Raw genomic sequence first — 20679 nt, 5'->3', positions numbered from 1 at the left:
AGGCATGTCTTTTTTAAGACATGCTTCTTGAAATTTGTAATGCATTAGACTCCCCATGTTAGCTTTGGTCCAAACATGCCATTTTAACAAGGGTGCGGACTACTTACCTGGCGAGCTGACGGCACACCAACGACAATGGCTGCTACACCTTGGTTGTAGTCAGTAAATCAGTCGCAACATGTCTATTTTCTCTCCGTCTCTTACATCAAACTATATTAGAGCGTTGTTGTATTGTAATATTAATTCTGCCGAGCAGACTTGCCACATCGTCATCATGTTTCAAATGGATAAAATAGCGAGAAAAGTAATGGATCACAGCTTTTGAGGACATTTTCCACAGCGAAAGGAAGATTCTAGTAATGTGTTTGGCGGTATAAAATTCAATATGAAAAACTGTGATAAGGAAAGTTTGCGTTCAATAGAAAAGATGACAAATTCCCCTCAGCTCTGGTGTAGGTTAGCTTTTAGTCCAGTTTTCCACTGAGGGAAGAAAAAAAACACAAATAATGTCATCTCTACTGTCCCCAGCCATGCAGCCTACAGTTCATCCGGTTCTGATCCCCCAGAACCAGTTCTGTGTCATGTCCCTCGACCCAGACACGCTGCCGTCCATCGCAACCACCCTTATAGATGTACTCTTCTATTCCAACAGGTGAGTTTCTGGTTACCCTACTATTGAGATCCCTGTTTGAACCACAAGGCGGCAGCACATTTTGACAGCGACATACTAAGGCACGGTTAATTTATTTTTTAATCTTGTTGAGTGTTTGAAAATGGCAGTCATTGCTGAAGCTCATATGTGATGATTGAATAGGTAGAGAAATTGTTATTCATCAGGGGGGCCGGGGGTTTAATTCCCATGTTGGCAAACACTCTGAAGTGTCCTCGAGCAAAACATTGCTTCTCATACAGCTCTTCGAGTGCTATTCTAAAACCAACCCTGACCTCTGACCTTTACAACCCTGACCTCTGACCTGACCTCTGACCTCCCTGTGTGGTTGGGTGGGTACTCTGTGTACCCTGTGCTCCAGCACATTTTTCACATTTTGTCCTACTTCTCAAGCACCGTTGGTGTTTTATTATATGACCTGTGCATCTGTAATGGCACACTAGTCTGTGGACATCCCGAGCTTTTGTCAAGGTGTCAAAAGAAACTGCATTAGTGTACCGACCGAGAGATAGCTGAGGTCCGATCAGCCTAAGATCAGATGCCCCAACTCATCTTCCATTTCAGCTTTCCTTCTGTCTAAAATGATCTTGAAAACTGTAGGTGAGTAGAATTCTCTTTCTCCTCATCTTATCGTGTCTGTTTTGTGGTAGCCCGCAGGGGGAGGCACAGTCGACCCCGAGCCAGGGCCTGGACTGCATCAAGTTCTTCTCCTTCTCCCTCATCGACGGCTACATCTCCTTGGTGATGGACACTGAGGCTCAGAGACAGTAAGACGCCATGAAACCCAACTCTCAAGTCTGACCATGACCGTGTCCCACATCCTACTTATAATGACTGCTTTCCACTTGGTCTCCTCTCACTTTCCATGGCTGACACTTGAAGGATAATGATATGGTTTCATTGTTAACAAAAAGGGCAGCTTGACATAATTCTTTGAGTAAATCACACATGTCCACAAGTTTGTTTATGAACACAAACTGTGATTGTAAATTTGAATTTTAGAAATGGTTGCCGAGATGACTAGCGTCCTGTTGCAATGTTGATTTTTGGGTTTTGGCACTGATCTGGTGATTTATGACTGCCAGATCAATGTTACCAACATTGCATCACCGCTTGACTTTGTTTTTGGATGCTCTTTCTAGTAGCGATAATAGACCGTGTAGCCAAAGTTGAGATATTTGCTCTTAAGATGGGGAGGCAGAAAACCAGGCACTGCATGTGCTGTAAGTTCAAACGGATGATGTGATGATTAGAATAAGAACCTTCTTCATGACATCTGAGCCCACGATGGGGTCAAAGTTGAATAAAATTTAAGTCTCTGTGATGGGTGTGTAACCCACATGATTACATGTACCCTGTGACGTATGTAAGTTCCACGAGTAGCCTCTAGGAGGCACACGAGCTACAGAGTTTAAACCATGCAAACAACCGTCGACAATAGAGAAGAGAAATACGGATATTTAGAAATACGGACAACTTTGACTATGGATACCTGAATTATTGATATTTGAACTACGGATATTTGAGCTACAGGACATTTGAACTACGACAAAAAAGATCCCTCCCACGAAGCTTCCTTGACAGATGATCTCCCGTTGAAGGAAGAAGGAAGACTCTTTTCTCTTGTGTTTTGTACGCTGCTGGAATCCTGACTGGTTTTTTAGTACCCCGAACAACCCCCCTTGCTACACCCTTTTGGAACCCTTGGATACCCCCTTTGGATTGCCCCCATCATCGCCCTGGATTTGGATTCATCATCATCGCCTCTACATTAACTTGCCCCTGTGATTGTGGTAGGACCTGGACATTGCACCTTGCACAGATTGGAAGACTGAATCATTCCCCCTTTTCTTTTCTTTATTATTTTCTTTGAGTGCACTCATACTTTATTTTGGATTATTTTCTTTAATTTGTTAGTGTAGAATATGGCTGCATGAGTAATATATTAGAAGGGTATAAAATAGAATATAGATAGATATAGACAATAAATAGAATATTAGGAAGAACTTTTAAAAAGTATAATAGAGTAAAATATATATATATATATATATATATATATATATATATATATAACACATCTAATTTAGTATTGATATTGAAATAACTTTACTTTGAACTGTTGAAATAAATTGGTTTTTTATTGTAAACTATACCCACGAGTGTGTGTGTTGTCTTTGGGGTGAGTACTAGAATCCGGTCTAGAAAAAAACCTACACCAATCTCCACTGAACTTAGACATTAGACTGTAAACTGTCCCTGCGCAAGCATAGGCCCATTCCCCTGTCGTGCAGGTTACAGAAAGTTGGCGAGCCAGCCAGGAGATTGGTTAATTAGCGTTTCAGGCCATATACTACCCCACTGACCACACCTCTCTATAAAATACTTGATTATATATATTTTTATTTTGAAAATAACACAGTCAATATGGATCTTTGCAATCAGTATAAAGTCCATGGACAAAACTGCTTATTAGTTGAAGGTGTCAATGAAATGAGCTCTGCCGAAACGATAATAAGCTTCTTCGAACAACATGGGAAGATCTCATCCTGCATCAGAGTTGTGGATGAGCCCAACCAACCTAATGGTAGGGTAATAATAGAATTTGAGTGTGAAAAGTCAATCACCAGGATAACCCCAGATACCCTTGGCCTTATACCTAACCCTGTTGCGTACGTAAACCACATCGAATCAGCCTTTGGAGTCGTAGAAGATGGAGAAGAGCTTTTTGCTGCATTCTTGAGTGCAAACCAGAATTCTGGAGAGAAGCCATCTGATTATTTATTCAGACTTCAGACCCTCCTCACTAAAGTCATCTCTAGAGGGGGAGCTTCACTTGTAGATTCAGAAAAACACTTAATAAGACAGTTCTGCAGAGGATGCTGGGACCACTCGTTGATTTTAGGTCTTCAGCTTGAACAAAAAAAAAATAGCCCACCCTCATTTCCTGAATTGCTTCATCAGCTTAGGACAGAAGAAGGCCGTCGTTCAGCTAAACTAGATAGGATGAAGAAACATCTAGGGAGCTCAAAAGCTTCAGTGCATGCCCACACTGTTTATGGAATCGAAGCCCCAGCCGAAAACAAAAATGAAGACACACAGAAACTCCGCGATGAGGTAGCTGAGTTAAAGAAACAAATTGCAACCCTGTCCATCAAGGAAGAACCACAGCCAAACAGAACTCAGATTGAAACCAGCTGCATGGTCATGAATGCCTCCACACCTCGAATTTACACGCGTCGTTTTCCCAAGCCATGGTTCTGCTTTAAATGTGGTGGAGATGGTCACATTGCTGCCCACTGTGTGAGTGCCCCCAACCCCGCTCTTGTCCATCAAAAGAACACCAAGCTGAGACAAAAACGTGAAGCTCACAGGAATACGCATACCCTCACCTCCATGCCTTTAAACTAGTAGCAGCTTCTGTTTCGGGACGTTCAGGAGCTAAGTACCAGCATAACAGTCCCAAACCCATTAATGATATTATGAATAGAACCCAGACAAGAAAAAATAGATACAGACAAAGATACCAAAATAGCCAATCCCTTCCCTGTGAACTTGTAGGGCCACGCTGCACTGCATCTGTCTCCATTGAAGGAATAGAATGTGAATCAATCCTTGACACCGGTTCCCAAGTAACAACCATTTCAGAGACATTCTACTTGAACCACTTATCGTTCCTCCCCATCCAGCCCATTCAGACTCTTTTCCAGATAGAAGGTGCAGGTGGCCAACATGTTCCTTACCAGGGTTATATCCAAGCCCTCATCTCCTTCCCCAGCAGCATCACTGGCGTAGCTGAACAGGTCTCTTCATTAGTTCTCATTGTGCCAAATTGCCATTTTAACACTCAGATTCCCCTATTGATTGGAACCAATGTCCTTGACAGATTATATGAAGGTGGCATAGAAAAGCATGGAAGAGAATTCTTACAAAGGCCCAATATCAATAGTGACTGTATCTTGCTGTTCCAGCATGTTGCCCTAAGTCATCAGGAAGAGATTTCAGCCAATCATGTTAAGTTGCATGGACGCCATCCTGTCACCATTCCACCAGGAAGAAAAGTGTCTGTCTTTGGAGATGTCAGAGTGAAGAAACATTTCCCACGTTCCCTTTTCGTGGTCGAATCCCCTGAAACCGTTTCCTTACCTGGTGGAGTGTTCGTTGAAAATTCCTTGATAGAAACTCCACTTCGATCTTTAAACAAGATTCCTGTCATTCTCAGAAATGTGACTGATCGTAGTGTCACACTGCATCCAAGGCAGGTGATAGCTGAAATGATGGTAGCACAGTATGTGATGCCGTCTGAATCCCAAAATATGACTGTGCCTGACATCCCTCAGTCTCAGAGTAACACCACCAACTTTGATTTGGAAGATTCCCCCATTCCAGAAGAGTGGAAAAAACGGATCACACACCAGCTGAACAGCATGCCAGAGGTGTTTGCTGTTGATGACTTGTCTCATGGTCATACGACTGCAGTAAAACATCGCATCCGACTCCAGGATGAGGCCCCTTTTAGAGAGCGACCCAGACCCATTCATCCCTCTGACAGAGAAGCTGTCAAACAACACCTAAGAGAGCTGCTAGACGCTGGAATTATTCGCGAGTCAGAGTCTCCATTTGCTTCCCCCATTGTAGTTGTCAAGAAGAAGAATGGTGCAATAAGACTCTGCATAGATTTCAGGAAGCTGAACATGAGAACGATCAAAGATGCCTATGCTCTCCCCAACATCGAAGACACCTTCTCTGCTCTTAGTGGAGCCAAATGGTTTTCTGTCATGGATCTGAAGTCAGGCTACTATCAAGTAGAAGTTGCAGAGGAAGATAAGCACAAGACCGCTTTTGTCTGCCCTCTAGGCTTCTATGAGTTTAATCGTATGCCCCAAGGTGTGACAAATGCACCAAGCACCTTTCAGAGACTGATGGAGAAATGTGTTGGAGACCTGCATCTCAATGAAGTACTAGTATTTCTGGATGACCTGATTGTCTTCTCTGACACACTAGAAGAGCACGAGGCCAGATTGATGAAAGTGTTGAACCGGCTCAAAGACTATGGCCTAAAGTTGTCCCCTGAAAAATGCCATTTTTTCCAGACTTCTGTTAAATACCTTGGCCATGTTGTAGATGCCAATGGAGTCCACACAGATCCAAGCAAAGTCTCTGCTTTGAGAGAATGGCCTCAACCCACCAACAGAAAAGAGCTCAAATGCTTCCTAGGATTTGCTGGATATTACCGACGTTTTGTGGAAGGGTACTCTAAAATAGCAAAGCCATTGAATGCTCTAACTGCTGGCTATGTTGCTCCAAGGAAAAGAGGGAAGATTTACAAGAAGGACAGGGTCAAGACTTCCATCAATCCCACCTTACCTTTTGGAAATGAGTGGACTGAAGAGTGTGACGTTGCTTTTAGAACTCTCATAGATAAACTGACTTCGGCCCCTGTTCTTGCCTTCGCCAATCCCAATCTTCCTTACGTCCTGCATACTGATGCCAGCCGCGATGGTCTCGGTGCTGCGCTCTATCAGGAACACGATGGGAAGCTGAGGGTTGTAGCTTATGCCAGCAGAGGACTATCCAGAAGTGAACAAAACTATCCTGCCCACAAGCAAGAGTACCTCGCCTTGAAATGGGCCATCTGTGAGAAATTCCATGATTACCTCTATGGAACAGAATTTCAGGTTTTAACAGACAATAACCCCCTAACTTATGTGTTGACCACAGCAAAGCTTGATGCAGCAGGACATCGCTGGTTAGCCGCTCTGTCAACCTACAGATTCACTATAAAGTATAGGGCTGGGATCAGCAATCAAGATGCCGATGGGTTGTCCAGAAGACCCCAGAGTCCGTCAGAAGAAGATGAGGAGTTCAAGCAGGAGAAAGCGAGGATAGAAGAGCTGAAGCAAAGGGTTTTGGATGGAGAAAGCAAAACTGTTTCTGGTGACATGCTGTCTGCTTTATGTCAACGCCACTCTGTGACCACTTTGGCTGACTATTTGCAGCCAGAACTCCCCATTCTTGCTGAATCCTTAGCTTTAGATGCTTCTGCCATCCCTGATGACTTTGTGTTCTCTGGACAAGGCACCCTCCCTGGAATGACTCACAATGACTGGTATCAGTCTCAAAGACAGGATCCATCTATCAGACGTGTGATCAGTTTCATTCAAGGAAACCGAAAACCCACTTTTCAAGAGATGTCCTCTGAACTGTCAGAAGTCAAGCTGCTCCTTAGAGAATGGAATAGACTAGAGCTTATAGATGGAGTACTGTTCAGGAAATGTCTTGATCGTGGGAATCAGATCTATCAGCTGGTGCTGCCTAGTAGCCACAGAGAAAGAGCATTGCAAGGCCTTCATGATGAAGTCGGTCATCTTGGCGCTCAGCGTGTCCTTCATCTTGTTCGTTCCAGATTTTTCTGGCCAAAGATGTTTCAGTCTGTTGAACAGAAGTGTAGGACTTGTGAAAGATGCGTGAGGCGGAAAGCCAATTCCCAGCATGCTGCTCATATGGAGAATATACAGACCAGTTATCCCCTTGAACTGGTGTGTATGGATTACCTCTGTATTGAGCCTGATAGTAAGGACACTAGAAACATCCTCGTCATCACGGATCACTTCACCAAGTTTGCCGTTGCCATCCCCACGAAAGACCAAAAGGCGAATACGGTTGCCAAAACACTGTGGGAAAACTTCATTGTACAGTATGGTTTTCCAAGTCGCCTTCTCAGTGACCAGGGGAGAGATTTTGAATCCCACACCATCAAGGAGTTGTGTTGTCTGATTGGAACCGAAAAGATCAGAACCACGCCATACCATCCACGTGGAAACCCTGTCGAGAGATTTAACAGGACCCTTCTCAGCATGCTCGGGACACTAGAAGACAAGGATAAATATCATTGGAGGGACTTTGTCAAACCGCTAGTCCATGCATACAATTGCACGAAAAATGACACCACAGGCTACTCTCCATATGAATTGTTGTTTGGTAGACAGCCAAGACTACCCATTGATCTGGTTCTAGGCCTTACACCAGACCAAATTGGATTCAAGTCGCATTCAGAGTATGTTAAACATCTTCGACAGCGCCTCCAAGACAGCTATGCACTTGCTTCTGAAAGCTCTAAGAAGATGGGAGAGAAGAATAAAGCCAGGTTTGATAAAAAGATCAGAGCCGCAGAACTTGTTACCGGAGATAGAGTCCTGGTGAAGAATGTCAATTTAAGAGGAAAACATAAACTTGCGGACAGATGGGAAAAGGAAGTCCATACTGTGGTGAAGAGGATGGGAGATGGCCCAGTGTATGTCGTCAAGCAAGAACAGGGTGAAGGTCCACACCGTACCCTTCACAGAGACCTTCTTCTGCCCTGCGGCTTTCTACCTGTTACAGATAAAGTCTCAGAACCTGACACAAACTTACCAACAAGGAGGCTGAGACGCAGGGAAACAGTCTCGCAGCAGACCAGGCACGACAATATTGTTGACTCAGATATGCCCAGCAGTGACGAGGATGAGGATTGCTATCCACAGATCTCCACAAGGTTTCCCCAAAGCATTAGGACAACCACACAGGCCACCCCTCTAGCACGTGCCACGGAACTGTTGAACCCAGTCGGGTTGAATCCAAGTCCGTCGGAGTTCTCCCAATCTGATAGTCCACTCCTTAGTGAAGTACCCCATACCCCTGAGTCTGTTCACAATCAGTTACTTGAAAAGAAACCAATTGGGCGTGAGACAGAAGTAGTCACAGATGAATTCTCTCAACCTGTTCGAAGACACTTACCTGAGGGAGACCCCGCATCATCCACTACTGTTGTACCTCAATTTGGACCTATTGAAGGACGTTCACCTGAAAACAACCCACTTGAACCCGAGAGTGCACCGCCCACTGGTGTGACAGGCCAGGCTGACCTGTCTGACGGAAACCCGTCTGAGAGCGAACCGATCAGAAGATCTATCAGAGAAAGACATCCCCCTGAGAGACTCTGTTATGGTGAACTAGGAAGACCTTTAGTCCTAGCCATGGCCTCATTTTTCGAAAGTTTGGGCAGAAATGTCCCTGATTCTTCTAGAGTGCCCTCTGCAAGACCATACAGTGTTTAGACGCATGCAGAGACTGATGCGGTTTAGAGGGGGAGAATGTAACCCACATGATTACATGTACCCTGTGACGTATGTAAGTTCCACGAGTAGCCTCTAGGAGGCACACGAGCTACAGAGTTTAAACCATGCAAACAACCGTCGACAATAGAGAAGAGAAATACGGATATTTAGAAATACGGACAACTTTGACTATGGATACCTGAATTATTGATATTTGAACTACGGATATTTGAGCTACAGGACATTTGAACTACGACAAAAAAGATCCCTCCCACGAAGCTTCCTTGACAGATGATCTCCCGTTGAAGGAAGAAGGAAGACTCTTTTCTCTTGTGTTTTGTACGCTGCTGGAATCCTGACTGGTTTTTTAGTACCCCGAACAACCCCCCTTGCTACACCCTTTTGGAACCCTTGGATACCCCCTTTGGATTGCCCCCATCATCGCCCTGGATTTGGATTCATCATCATCGCCTCTACATTAACTTGCCCCTGTGATTGTGGTAGGACCTGGACATTGCACCTTGCACAGATTGGAAGACTGAATCATTCCCCCTTTTCTTTTCTTTATTATTTTCTTTGAGTGCACTCATACTTTATTTTGGATTATTTTCTTTAATTTGTTAGTGTAGAATATGGCTGCATGAGTAATATATTAGAAGGGTATAAAATAGAATATAGATAGATATAGACAATAAATAGAATATTAGGAAGAACTTTTAAAAAGTATAATAGAGTAAAATATATATATATATATATATATATATATATATATATAACACATCTAATTTAGTATTGATATTGAAATAACTTTACTTTGAACTGTTGAAATAAATTGGTTTTTTATTGTAAACTATACCCACGAGTGTGTGTGTTGTCTTTGGGGTGAGTACTAGAATCCGGTCTAGAAAAAAACCTACACCAATCTCCACTGAACTTAGACATTAGACTGTAAACTGTCCCTGCGCAAGCATAGGCCCATTCCCCTGTCGTGCAGGTTACAGAAAGTTGGCGAGCCAGCCAGGAGATTGGTTAATTAGCGTTTCAGGCCATATACTACCCCACTGACCACACCTCTCTATAAAATACTTGATTATATATATTTTTATTTTGAAAATAACACAGTCAATATGGATCTTTGCAATCAGTATAAAGTCCATGGACAAAACTGCTTATTAGTTGAAGGTGTCAATGAAATGAGCTCTGCCGAAACGATAATAAGCTTCTTCGAACAACATGGGAAGATCTCATCCTGCATCAGAGTTGTGGATGAGCCCAACCAACCTAATGGTAGGGTAATAATAGAATTTGAGTGTGAAAAGTCAATCACCAGGATAACCCCAGATACCCTTGGCCTTATACCTAACCCTGTTGCGTACGTAAACCACATCGAATCAGCCTTTGGAGTCGTAGAAGATGGAGAAGAGCTTTTTGCTGCATTCTTGAGTGCAAACCAGAATTCTGGAGAGAAGCCATCTGATTATTTATTCAGACTTCAGACCCTCCTCACTAAAGTCATCTCTAGAGGGGGAGCTTCACTTGTAGATTCAGAAAAACACTTAATAAGACAGTTCTGCAGAGGATGCTGGGACCACTCGTTGATTTTAGGTCTTCAGCTTGAACAAAAAAAAAATAGCCCACCCTCATTTCCTGAATTGCTTCATCAGCTTAGGACAGAAGAAGGCCGTCGTTCAGCTAAACTAGATAGGATGAAGAAACATCTAGGGAGCTCAAAAGCTTCAGTGCATGCCCACACTGTTTATGGAATCGAAGCCCCAGCCGAAAACAAAAATGAAGACACACAGAAACTCCGCGATGAGGTAGCTGAGTTAAAGAAACAAATTGCAACCCTGTCCATCAAGGAAGAACCACAGCCAAACAGAACTCAGATTGAAACCAGCTGCATGGTCATGAATGCCTCCACACCTCGAATTTACACGCGTCGTTTTCCCAAGCCATGGTTCTGCTTTAAATGTGGTGGAGATGGTCACATTGCTGCCCACTGTGTGAGTGCCCCCAACCCCGCTCTTGTCCATCAAAAGAACACCAAGCTGAGACAAAAACGTGAAGCTCACAGGAATACGCATACCCTCACCTCCATGCCTTTAAACTAGTAGCAGCTTCTGTTTCGGGACGTTCAGGAGCTAAGTACCAGCATAACAGTCCCAAACCCATTAATGATATTATGAATAGAACCCAGACAAGAAAAAATAGATACAGACAAAGATACCAAAATAGCCAATCCCTTCCCTGTGAACTTGTAGGGCCACGCTGCACTGCATCTGTCTCCATTGAAGGAATAGAATGTGAATCAATCCTTGACACCGGTTCCCAAGTAACAACCATTTCAGAGACATTCTACTTGAACCACTTATCGTTCCTCCCCATCCAGCCCATTCAGACTCTTTTCCAGATAGAAGGTGCAGGTGGCCAACATGTTCCTTACCAGGGTTATATCCAAGCCCTCATCTCCTTCCCCAGCAGCATCACTGGCGTAGCTGAACAGGTCTCTTCATTAGTTCTCATTGTGCCAAATTGCCATTTTAACACTCAGATTCCCCTATTGATTGGAACCAATGTCCTTGACAGATTATATGAAGGTGGCATAGAAAAGCATGGAAGAGAATTCTTACAAAGGCCCAATATCAATAGTGACTGTATCTTGCTGTTCCAGCATGTTGCCCTAAGTCATCAGGAAGAGATTTCAGCCAATCATGTTAAGTTGCATGGACGCCATCCTGTCACCATTCCACCAGGAAGAAAAGTGTCTGTCTTTGGAGATGTCAGAGTGAAGAAACATTTCCCACGTTCCCTTTTCGTGGTCGAATCCCCTGAAACCGTTTCCTTACCTGGTGGAGTGTTCGTTGAAAATTCCTTGATAGAAACTCCACTTCGATCTTTAAACAAGATTCCTGTCATTCTCAGAAATGTGACTGATCGTAGTGTCACACTGCATCCAAGGCAGGTGATAGCTGAAATGATGGTAGCACAGTATGTGATGCCGTCTGAATCCCAAAATATGACTGTGCCTGACATCCCTCAGTCTCAGAGTAACACCACCAACTTTGATTTGGAAGATTCCCCCATTCCAGAAGAGTGGAAAAAACGGATCACACACCAGCTGAACAGCATGCCAGAGGTGTTTGCTGTTGATGACTTGTCTCATGGTCATACGACTGCAGTAAAACATCGCATCCGACTCCAGGATGAGGCCCCTTTTAGAGAGCGACCCAGACCCATTCATCCCTCTGACAGAGAAGCTGTCAAACAACACCTAAGAGAGCTGCTAGACGCTGGAATTATTCGCGAGTCAGAGTCTCCATTTGCTTCCCCCATTGTAGTTGTCAAGAAGAAGAATGGTGCAATAAGACTCTGCATAGATTTCAGGAAGCTGAACATGAGAACGATCAAAGATGCCTATGCTCTCCCCAACATCGAAGACACCTTCTCTGCTCTTAGTGGAGCCAAATGGTTTTCTGTCATGGATCTGAAGTCAGGCTACTATCAAGTAGAAGTTGCAGAGGAAGATAAGCACAAGACCGCTTTTGTCTGCCCTCTAGGCTTCTATGAGTTTAATCGTATGCCCCAAGGTGTGACAAATGCACCAAGCACCTTTCAGAGACTGATGGAGAAATGTGTTGGAGACCTGCATCTCAATGAAGTACTAGTATTTCTGGATGACCTGATTGTCTTCTCTGACACACTAGAAGAGCACGAGGCCAGATTGATGAAAGTGTTGAACCGGCTCAAAGACTATGGCCTAAAGTTGTCCCCTGAAAAATGCCATTTTTTCCAGACTTCTGTTAAATACCTTGGCCATGTTGTAGATGCCAATGGAGTCCACACAGATCCAAGCAAAGTCTCTGCTTTGAGAGAATGGCCTCAACCCACCAACAGAAAAGAGCTCAAATGCTTCCTAGGATTTGCTGGATATTACCGACGTTTTGTGGAAGGGTACTCTAAAATAGCAAAGCCATTGAATGCTCTAACTGCTGGCTATGTTGCTCCAAGGAAAAGAGGGAAGATTTACAAGAAGGACAGGGTCAAGACTTCCATCAATCCCACCTTACCTTTTGGAAATGAGTGGACTGAAGAGTGTGACGTTGCTTTTAGAACTCTCATAGATAAACTGACTTCGGCCCCTGTTCTTGCCTTCGCCAATCCCAATCTTCCTTACGTCCTGCATACTGATGCCAGCCGCGATGGTCTCGGTGCTGCGCTCTATCAGGAACACGATGGGAAGCTGAGGGTTGTAGCTTATGCCAGCAGAGGACTATCCAGAAGTGAACAAAACTATCCTGCCCACAAGCAAGAGTACCTCGCCTTGAAATGGGCCATCTGTGAGAAATTCCATGATTACCTCTATGGAACAGAATTTCAGGTTTTAACAGACAATAACCCCCTAACTTATGTGTTGACCACAGCAAAGCTTGATGCAGCAGGACATCGCTGGTTAGCCGCTCTGTCAACCTACAGATTCACTATAAAGTATAGGGCTGGGATCAGCAATCAAGATGCCGATGGGTTGTCCAGAAGACCCCAGAGTCCGTCAGAAGAAGATGAGGAGTTCAAGCAGGAGAAAGCGAGGATAGAAGAGCTGAAGCAAAGGGTTTTGGATGGAGAAAGCAAAACTGTTTCTGGTGACATGCTGTCTGCTTTATGTCAACGCCACTCTGTGACCACTTTGGCTGACTATTTGCAGCCAGAACTCCCCATTCTTGCTGAATCCTTAGCTTTAGATGCTTCTGCCATCCCTGATGACTTTGTGTTCTCTGGACAAGGCACCCTCCCTGGAATGACTCACAATGACTGGTATCAGTCTCAAAGACAGGATCCATCTATCAGACGTGTGATCAGTTTCATTCAAGGAAACCGAAAACCCACTTTTCAAGAGATGTCCTCTGAACTGTCAGAAGTCAAGCTGCTCCTTAGAGAATGGAATAGACTAGAGCTTATAGATGGAGTACTGTTCAGGAAATGTCTTGATCGTGGGAATCAGATCTATCAGCTGGTGCTGCCTAGTAGCCACAGAGAAAGAGCATTGCAAGGCCTTCATGATGAAGTCGGTCATCTTGGCGCTCAGCGTGTCCTTCATCTTGTTCGTTCCAGATTTTTCTGGCCAAAGATGTTTCAGTCTGTTGAACAGAAGTGTAGGACTTGTGAAAGATGCGTGAGGCGGAAAGCCAATTCCCAGCATGCTGCTCATATGGAGAATATACAGACCAGTTATCCCCTTGAACTGGTGTGTATGGATTACCTCTGTATTGAGCCTGATAGTAAGGACACTAGAAACATCCTCGTCATCACGGATCACTTCACCAAGTTTGCCGTTGCCATCCCCACGAAAGACCAAAAGGCGAATACGGTTGCCAAAACACTGTGGGAAAACTTCATTGTACAGTATGGTTTTCCAAGTCGCCTTCTCAGTGACCAGGGGAGAGATTTTGAATCCCACACCATCAAGGAGTTGTGTTGTCTGATTGGAACCGAAAAGATCAGAACCACGCCATACCATCCACGTGGAAACCCTGTCGAGAGATTTAACAGGACCCTTCTCAGCATGCTCGGGACACTAGAAGACAAGGATAAATATCATTGGAGGGACTTTGTCAAACCGCTAGTCCATGCATACAATTGCACGAAAAATGACACCACAGGCTACTCTCCATATGAATTGTTGTTTGGTAGACAGCCAAGACTACCCATTGATCTGGTTCTAGGCCTTACACCAGACCAAATTGGATTCAAGTCGCATTCAGAGTATGTTAAACATCTTCGACAGCGCCTCCAAGACAGCTATGCACTTGCTTCTGAAAGCTCTAAGAAGATGGGAGAGAAGAATAAAGCCAGGTTTGATAAAAAGATCAGAGCCGCAGAACTTGTTACCGGAGATAGAGTCCTGGTGAAGAATGTCAATTTAAGAGGAAAACATAAACTTGCGGACAGATGGGAAAAGGAAGTCCATACTGTGGTGAAGAGGATGGGAGATGGCCCAGTGTATGTCGTCAAGCAAGAACAGGGTGAAGGTCCACACCGTACCCTTCACAGAGACCTTCTTCTGCCCTGCGGCTTTCTACCTGTTACAGATAAAGTCTCAGAACCTGACACAAACTTACCAACAAGGAGGCTGAGACGCAGGGAAACAGTCTCGCAGCAGACCAGGCACGACAATATTGTTGACTCAGATATGCCCAGCAGTGACGAGGATGAGGATTGCTATCCACAGATCTCCACAAGGTTTCCCCAAAGCATTAGGACAACCACACAGGCCACCCCTCTAGCACGTGCCACGGAACTGTTGAACCCAGTCGGGTTGAATCCAAGTCCGTCGGAGTTCTCCCAATCTGATAGTCCACTCCTTAGTGAAGTACCCCATACCCCTGAGTCTGTTCACAATCAGTTACTTGAAAAGAAACCAATTGGGCGTGAGACAGAAGTAGTCACAGATGAATTCTCTCAACCTGTTCGAAGACACTTACCTGAGGGAGACCCCGCATCATCCACTACTGTTGTACCTCAATTTGGACCTATTGAAGGACGTTCACCTGAAAACAACCCACTTGAACCCGAGAGTGCACCGCCCACTGGTGTGACAGGCCAGGCTGACCTGTCTGACGGAAACCCGTCTGAGAGCGAACCGATCAGAAGATCTATCAGAGAAAGACATCCCCCTGAGAGACTCTGTTATGGTGAACTAGGAAGACCTTTAGTCCTAGCCATGGCCTCATTTTTCGAAAGTTTGGGCAGAAATGTCCCTGATTCTTCTAGAGTGCCCTCTGCAAGACCATACAGTGTTTAGACGCATGCAGAGACTGATGCGGTTTAGAGGGGGAGAATGTAACCCACATGATTACATGTACCCTGTGACGTATGTAAGTTCCACGAGTAGCCTCTAGGAGGCACACGAGCTACAGAGTTTAAACCATGCAAACAACCGTCGACAATAGAGAAGAGAAATACGGATATTTAGAAATACGGACAACTTTGACTATGGATACCTGAATTATTGATATTTGAACTACGGATATTTGAGCTACAGGACATTTGAACTACGACAAAAAAGATCCCTCCCACGAAGCTTCCTTGACAGATGATCTCCCGTTGAAGGAAGAAGGAAGACTCTTTTCTCTTGTGTTTTGTACGCTGCTGGAATCCTGACTGGTTTTTTAGTACCCCGAACAACCCCCCTTGCTACACCCTTTTGGAACCCTTGGATACCCCCTTTGGATTGCCCCCATCATCGCCCTGGATTTGGATTCATCATCATCGCCTCTACATTAACTTGCCCCTGTGATTGTGGTAGGACCTGGACATTGCACCTTGCACAGATTGGAAGACTGAATCATTCCCCCTTTTCTTTTCTTTATTATTTTCTTTGAGTGCACTCATACTTTATTTTGGATTATTTTCTTTAATTTGTTAGTGTAGAATATGGCTGCATGAGTAATATATTAGAAGGGTATAAAATAGAATATAGATAGATATAGACAATAAATAGAATATTAGGAAGAACTTTTAAAAAGTATAATAGAGTAAAATATATATATATATATATATATATATATATATATATATATATATATATAACACATCTAATTTAGTATTGATATTGAAATAACTTTACTTTGAACTGTTGAAATAAATTGGTTTTTTATTGTAAACTATACCCACGAGTGTGTGTGTTGTCTTTGGGGTGAGTACTAGAATCCGGTCTAGAAAAAAACCTACACCAATCTCCACTGAACTTAGACATTAGACTGTAAACTGTCCCTGCGCAAGCATAGGCCCATTCCCCTGTCGTGCAGGTTACAGAAAGTTGGCGAGCCAGCTTTCTGAAACCTGCACGACAGGGGAATGGGCCTATGCTTGCGCAGGGACAGTTTACAGTCTAATGTCTAAGTTCAGTGGAGATTGGTGTAGGTTTTTTTCTAGACCGGATTCTAGTACTCACCCCAAAGACAACACACACACTCGTGGGTATAGTTTACAATAAAAAACCAATTTATTTCAACAGTTCAAAGTAAAGTTATTTCAATATCAATACTAAATTAGATGTGTTATATATATATATATATATATATATATATATTTTACTCTATTATACTTTTTAAAAGTTCTTCCTAATATTCTATTTATTGTCTATATCTATCTATATTCTATTTTATACCCTTCTAATATATTACTCATGCAGCCATATTCTACACTAACAAATTAAAGAAAATAATCCAAAATAAAGTATGAGTGCACTCAAAGAAAATAATAAAGAAAAGAAAAGGGGGAATGATTCAGTCTTCCAATCTGTGCAAGGTGCAATGTCCAGGTCCTACCACAATCACAGGGGCAAGTTAATGTAGAGGCGATGATGATGAATCCAAATCCAGGGCGATGATGGGGGCAATCCAAAGGGGGTATCCAAGGGTTCCAAAAGGGTGTAGCAAGGGGGGTTGTTCGGGGTACTAAAAAACCAGTCAGGATTCCAGCAGCGTACAAAACACAAGAGAAAAGAGTCTTCCTTCTTCCTTCAACGGGAGATCATCTGTCAAGGAAGCTTCGTGGGAGGGATCTTTTTTGTCGTAGTTCAAATGTCCTGTAGCTCAAATATCCGTAGTTCAAATATCAATAATTCAGGTATCCATAGTCAAAGTTGTCCGTATTTCTAAATATCCGTATTTCTCTTCTCTATTGTCGACGGTTGTTTGCATGGTTTAAACTCTGTAGCTCGTGTGCCTCCTAGAGGCTACTCGTGGAACTTACATACGTCACAGGGTACATGTAATCATGTGGGTTACAGGTGCAATGACCATCACAGTGATGACAGGTTGGTCATCGCTTGAATAGAAACCAAAAGTCACTGCGGCCACCAACCATCAGATGTAATTATTGCTGGTGGCAACTGGCAACGATGATAGTTCATAAAATGCGTGCACTTGTATATGGGCCTGGTGCCCCCTAGGGCACATGCAAAGTACTGCAGGCCTTTGGAAAGCGTTTTTGAAAGGATGTCAGGTGAGACGTTCTACTGATGCACTTACAACACCTACATGGTAACTGCCCGTAGCAGTGTGTTGTGTATAGTAAGTTTTGTGGCCATATACTTTGTGTGTGTGTGTGTGTGTGTGTGTGTGTGTGTGTGTGTGTGTGTGTGTGTGTGTGTGTGTGTGTGTGTGTGTGTGTGTGTGTGTGTTCCATCTACACTTAAATCCAAACCCAGTTTATTCCTAACCCTCCCCTATATTCAATCCCAAACTTTCACTCCTTTACTCAAAAACCAGGATTCATAACTGATGTCAACCCCCAACACCACATTTCACACCTTACCTTAACTATGGTATTTATGCCACCATTACCCTTCATCTACTTTGTTTCTCTCTCTCTCTCTCTCTCTCTCTCTCTCTCTCTCTCTCTCTCTCTCTCTCTCTCTCTCTCTCTCTCTCTCGCCCACCCTAACAAGTTAGTTCTCCTATCCCCATCCCTAATGTGTTTGACATGACACATCTCTGTGTCACATGAACTGATTGTGTTTTGGTCACTCAGATTTCCTGCTGATCTCCTCTTCACCTCCTCCTCTGGGGAGCTGTGGAGGATGGTGCGCATCGGAGGACAACCTCTCGGCTTTGGTAAGATGGCCCAGAGTTCAGATGTCGTATACTTGCATCAGATATTGATCTCATTATTTTAAAGTGCCATAAGTTAAAGGTACAATCCACAATTTGACGCACACAGCGGCTTTCTGACCCGCTCCTGCCATTGTTTTGGTCAGACTTTGTAAACCTTGCTACCTTAACTATTTGCAAACAACAAAACAAGCCAATGCTGCGTCGTTTTCAACCCCTTCTGAGGCTTTCAGTTGTCTCCATTTCGCAAACAAATTACAAATTCAAAATGTTGACGCTATGGCGAGATATGTCACATTTCTTGTTGTCAGTCGAGCGCTTGTGTTATCGCAGTGCTCCACACAGCCACAGCAGCGCAGGCCATTATGGATTGTACCTTTAACATTATCTGTAAGTGGCTGTCAACTGAAGCATAAACTGTTGTTATTTAACCCCTGCTCTCCTTCCTTTTGCCCTCATCTAGATGAGTGTGGCATCGTTGCCCAGATATCTCAGCCACTAGCAGACAGCGACATCTCTGCTTACTACATCAGCACTTTCAGCTTTGACCACGCACTGGTAAGATTTTCACTGGCATACTCTGGCCACCAGATGTCACTGTTGACAAGCGCTGCCGTAGGATGGCCGCATAATGTTAAATTCTTACTGGATTAAAATTATTACTGTATTAAAACTGTATTTCAGTTGTACCAATAGGTTAAAACTGTGGCCAACAGAGCCAGTGCGTTTTTGCCAACGATTAGGTTCAGTGAGATGTCATTAAAGGCAGTGATGCCCGACAGGTTGTTTCACACAGTGTCAATGTTTTGTGGAGTTTCCCAACTCGATGACACAGAAAACAAAGATCACAGGTTTCTCTACAAGGGAGTCAACCTTGGACAGATTTAGCAAAACCATATATGGGTCACATCATTGAGCATCTTTGTGTGGTGTGATAAACAAGAATACTGAGGCGCGTGAAACCAGATAATGGTTTCCTGTTTCTGACTGCGCTCATTTGAGTGGAGTGAGAGTTGCCTGGAATGCATAGAAGAGTGTCTTCTGGTTACTGAAGGTCTTCCTGTGACTTAAGTCATAGGGTTTGGGTTTGGGTTTGGGTTAGGGTTAGCTTTATAGCTGCCCTTTGTAGCTTGGTTTCCTGCGGCACATAGGGTTGTAAACACGCTGCTTTGCTTCCCGTACTGGGCCACTGCCCTCTGGATTGATTCAGCTTATTCAGCCTTAACTTTTTTTCTCCCCAATTGTATCCGGCCAATTACCCCACTTGTCCAAGCTGTCCTGGTCGCTGCTCCACCCCTTCTGGCGATCCAGGGAGGGCTGCAGACTACCACATGCCTCCTCTGATACATGTGGAGTCGCCAGCTGCTTCTTTTCACTTGATAGTGAGGAGTTTCACCAGGGGGATGTAGCACATGGGAGGGTCACACTACCCCCCCCCCCCGAACAGGGGCCCCGACCAACCAGAGGAGGCGCTAGTGCAGCGACCAGGCCACCTACCCACATCTGGCTTCCCACCCACAGGCATGGCCAATTGTATCTGTAGGGATGCCCAACCAAGCCGGAGGTAACATGGGGATTTGAACCGGAAATCCCTGTGTTGTTAGGCAATGGAATAGACCGCCACGCCACCCGGACACCCCAATCACTCTCTCACTCATCCAGCATCGTCCTTGTGGGTGTTAGCTGCTCACGCTGCCTGCCTGTTGATGTTGCCCCATCTGTCCCTGTCTCTTAATGGTGCTGAAAGTTTCAGCCATAGAGTGTCCTGTCCATTCCTTTAGATTGTCCATATACTTCATCCTGGGGTGGCCACATCTTTGTTTACCCTCCATCTACCCTTGTACGATGTCTCTTGTGAGAGAGCATTTTTTGTTACGGCTAAAATGCCCAATGAAGCTCATCTTTCTTTTAATAATGGCACCATATAGTTCTCGTTTGACACCAAGTTGTTGTAGGATGCTTTGATTGGTTTTTTTCTCTCGCCAGTTGATGTTTAAGAGTCTTCGGTAGAACCATGTTTCAGCAGATTGTATTCTATCTTTATCTTTTTGTCTCAATGTCCAGCCTTCTGCCCCATATGTCACAGTAGGCCATATTATTGCCTTTAGAATTTTTATTTTTAGTTTGTTGGATAGGTCTTTGTCTTTCCAGATATTTTTCAGTTCAATCATTTTTGTTTTTGCAATGGCAATACGTGTTTGGATATCTTTGGAACAATAGCCATCATGAGATTTTAAGGAGCCCAGGTATTTGAAGTGTTCAACTCTTTCAAGTTCTTTGTCTTCTATTTTGATGGGTTGGTATT

At 43.9% G+C, this 20679-nt stretch overlaps 1 protein-coding gene across 1 annotated transcript in view; it reads left to right on the top strand.

Moving 5' to 3' along the window:
* The window catches only part of castor1 (cytosolic arginine sensor for mTORC1 subunit 1), a 79344-nt gene that overhangs the window by 41804 nt on the left and 16861 nt on the right, over window positions 1-20679 (top strand). Inside the window, exons 5-8 of the mRNA XM_056281141.1 lie at window positions 529-652; window positions 1321-1437; window positions 18295-18377; window positions 18838-18932. Of these exons, the coding sequence (XP_056137116.1) occupies window positions 529-652; window positions 1321-1437; window positions 18295-18377; window positions 18838-18932 (419 nt within the window). The remainder of the gene's footprint in view (window positions 1-528; window positions 653-1320; window positions 1438-18294; window positions 18378-18837; window positions 18933-20679) is intronic.

This window comes from Lampris incognitus, chromosome 1, assembly GCF_029633865.1.
Source record: "Lampris incognitus isolate fLamInc1 chromosome 1, fLamInc1.hap2, whole genome shotgun sequence".
In the NCBI taxonomy this organism is placed as follows: domain Eukaryota; kingdom Metazoa; phylum Chordata; class Actinopteri; order Lampriformes; family Lampridae; genus Lampris; species Lampris incognitus.
This window is presented reverse-complemented; position numbering and strand designations above follow the sequence as displayed.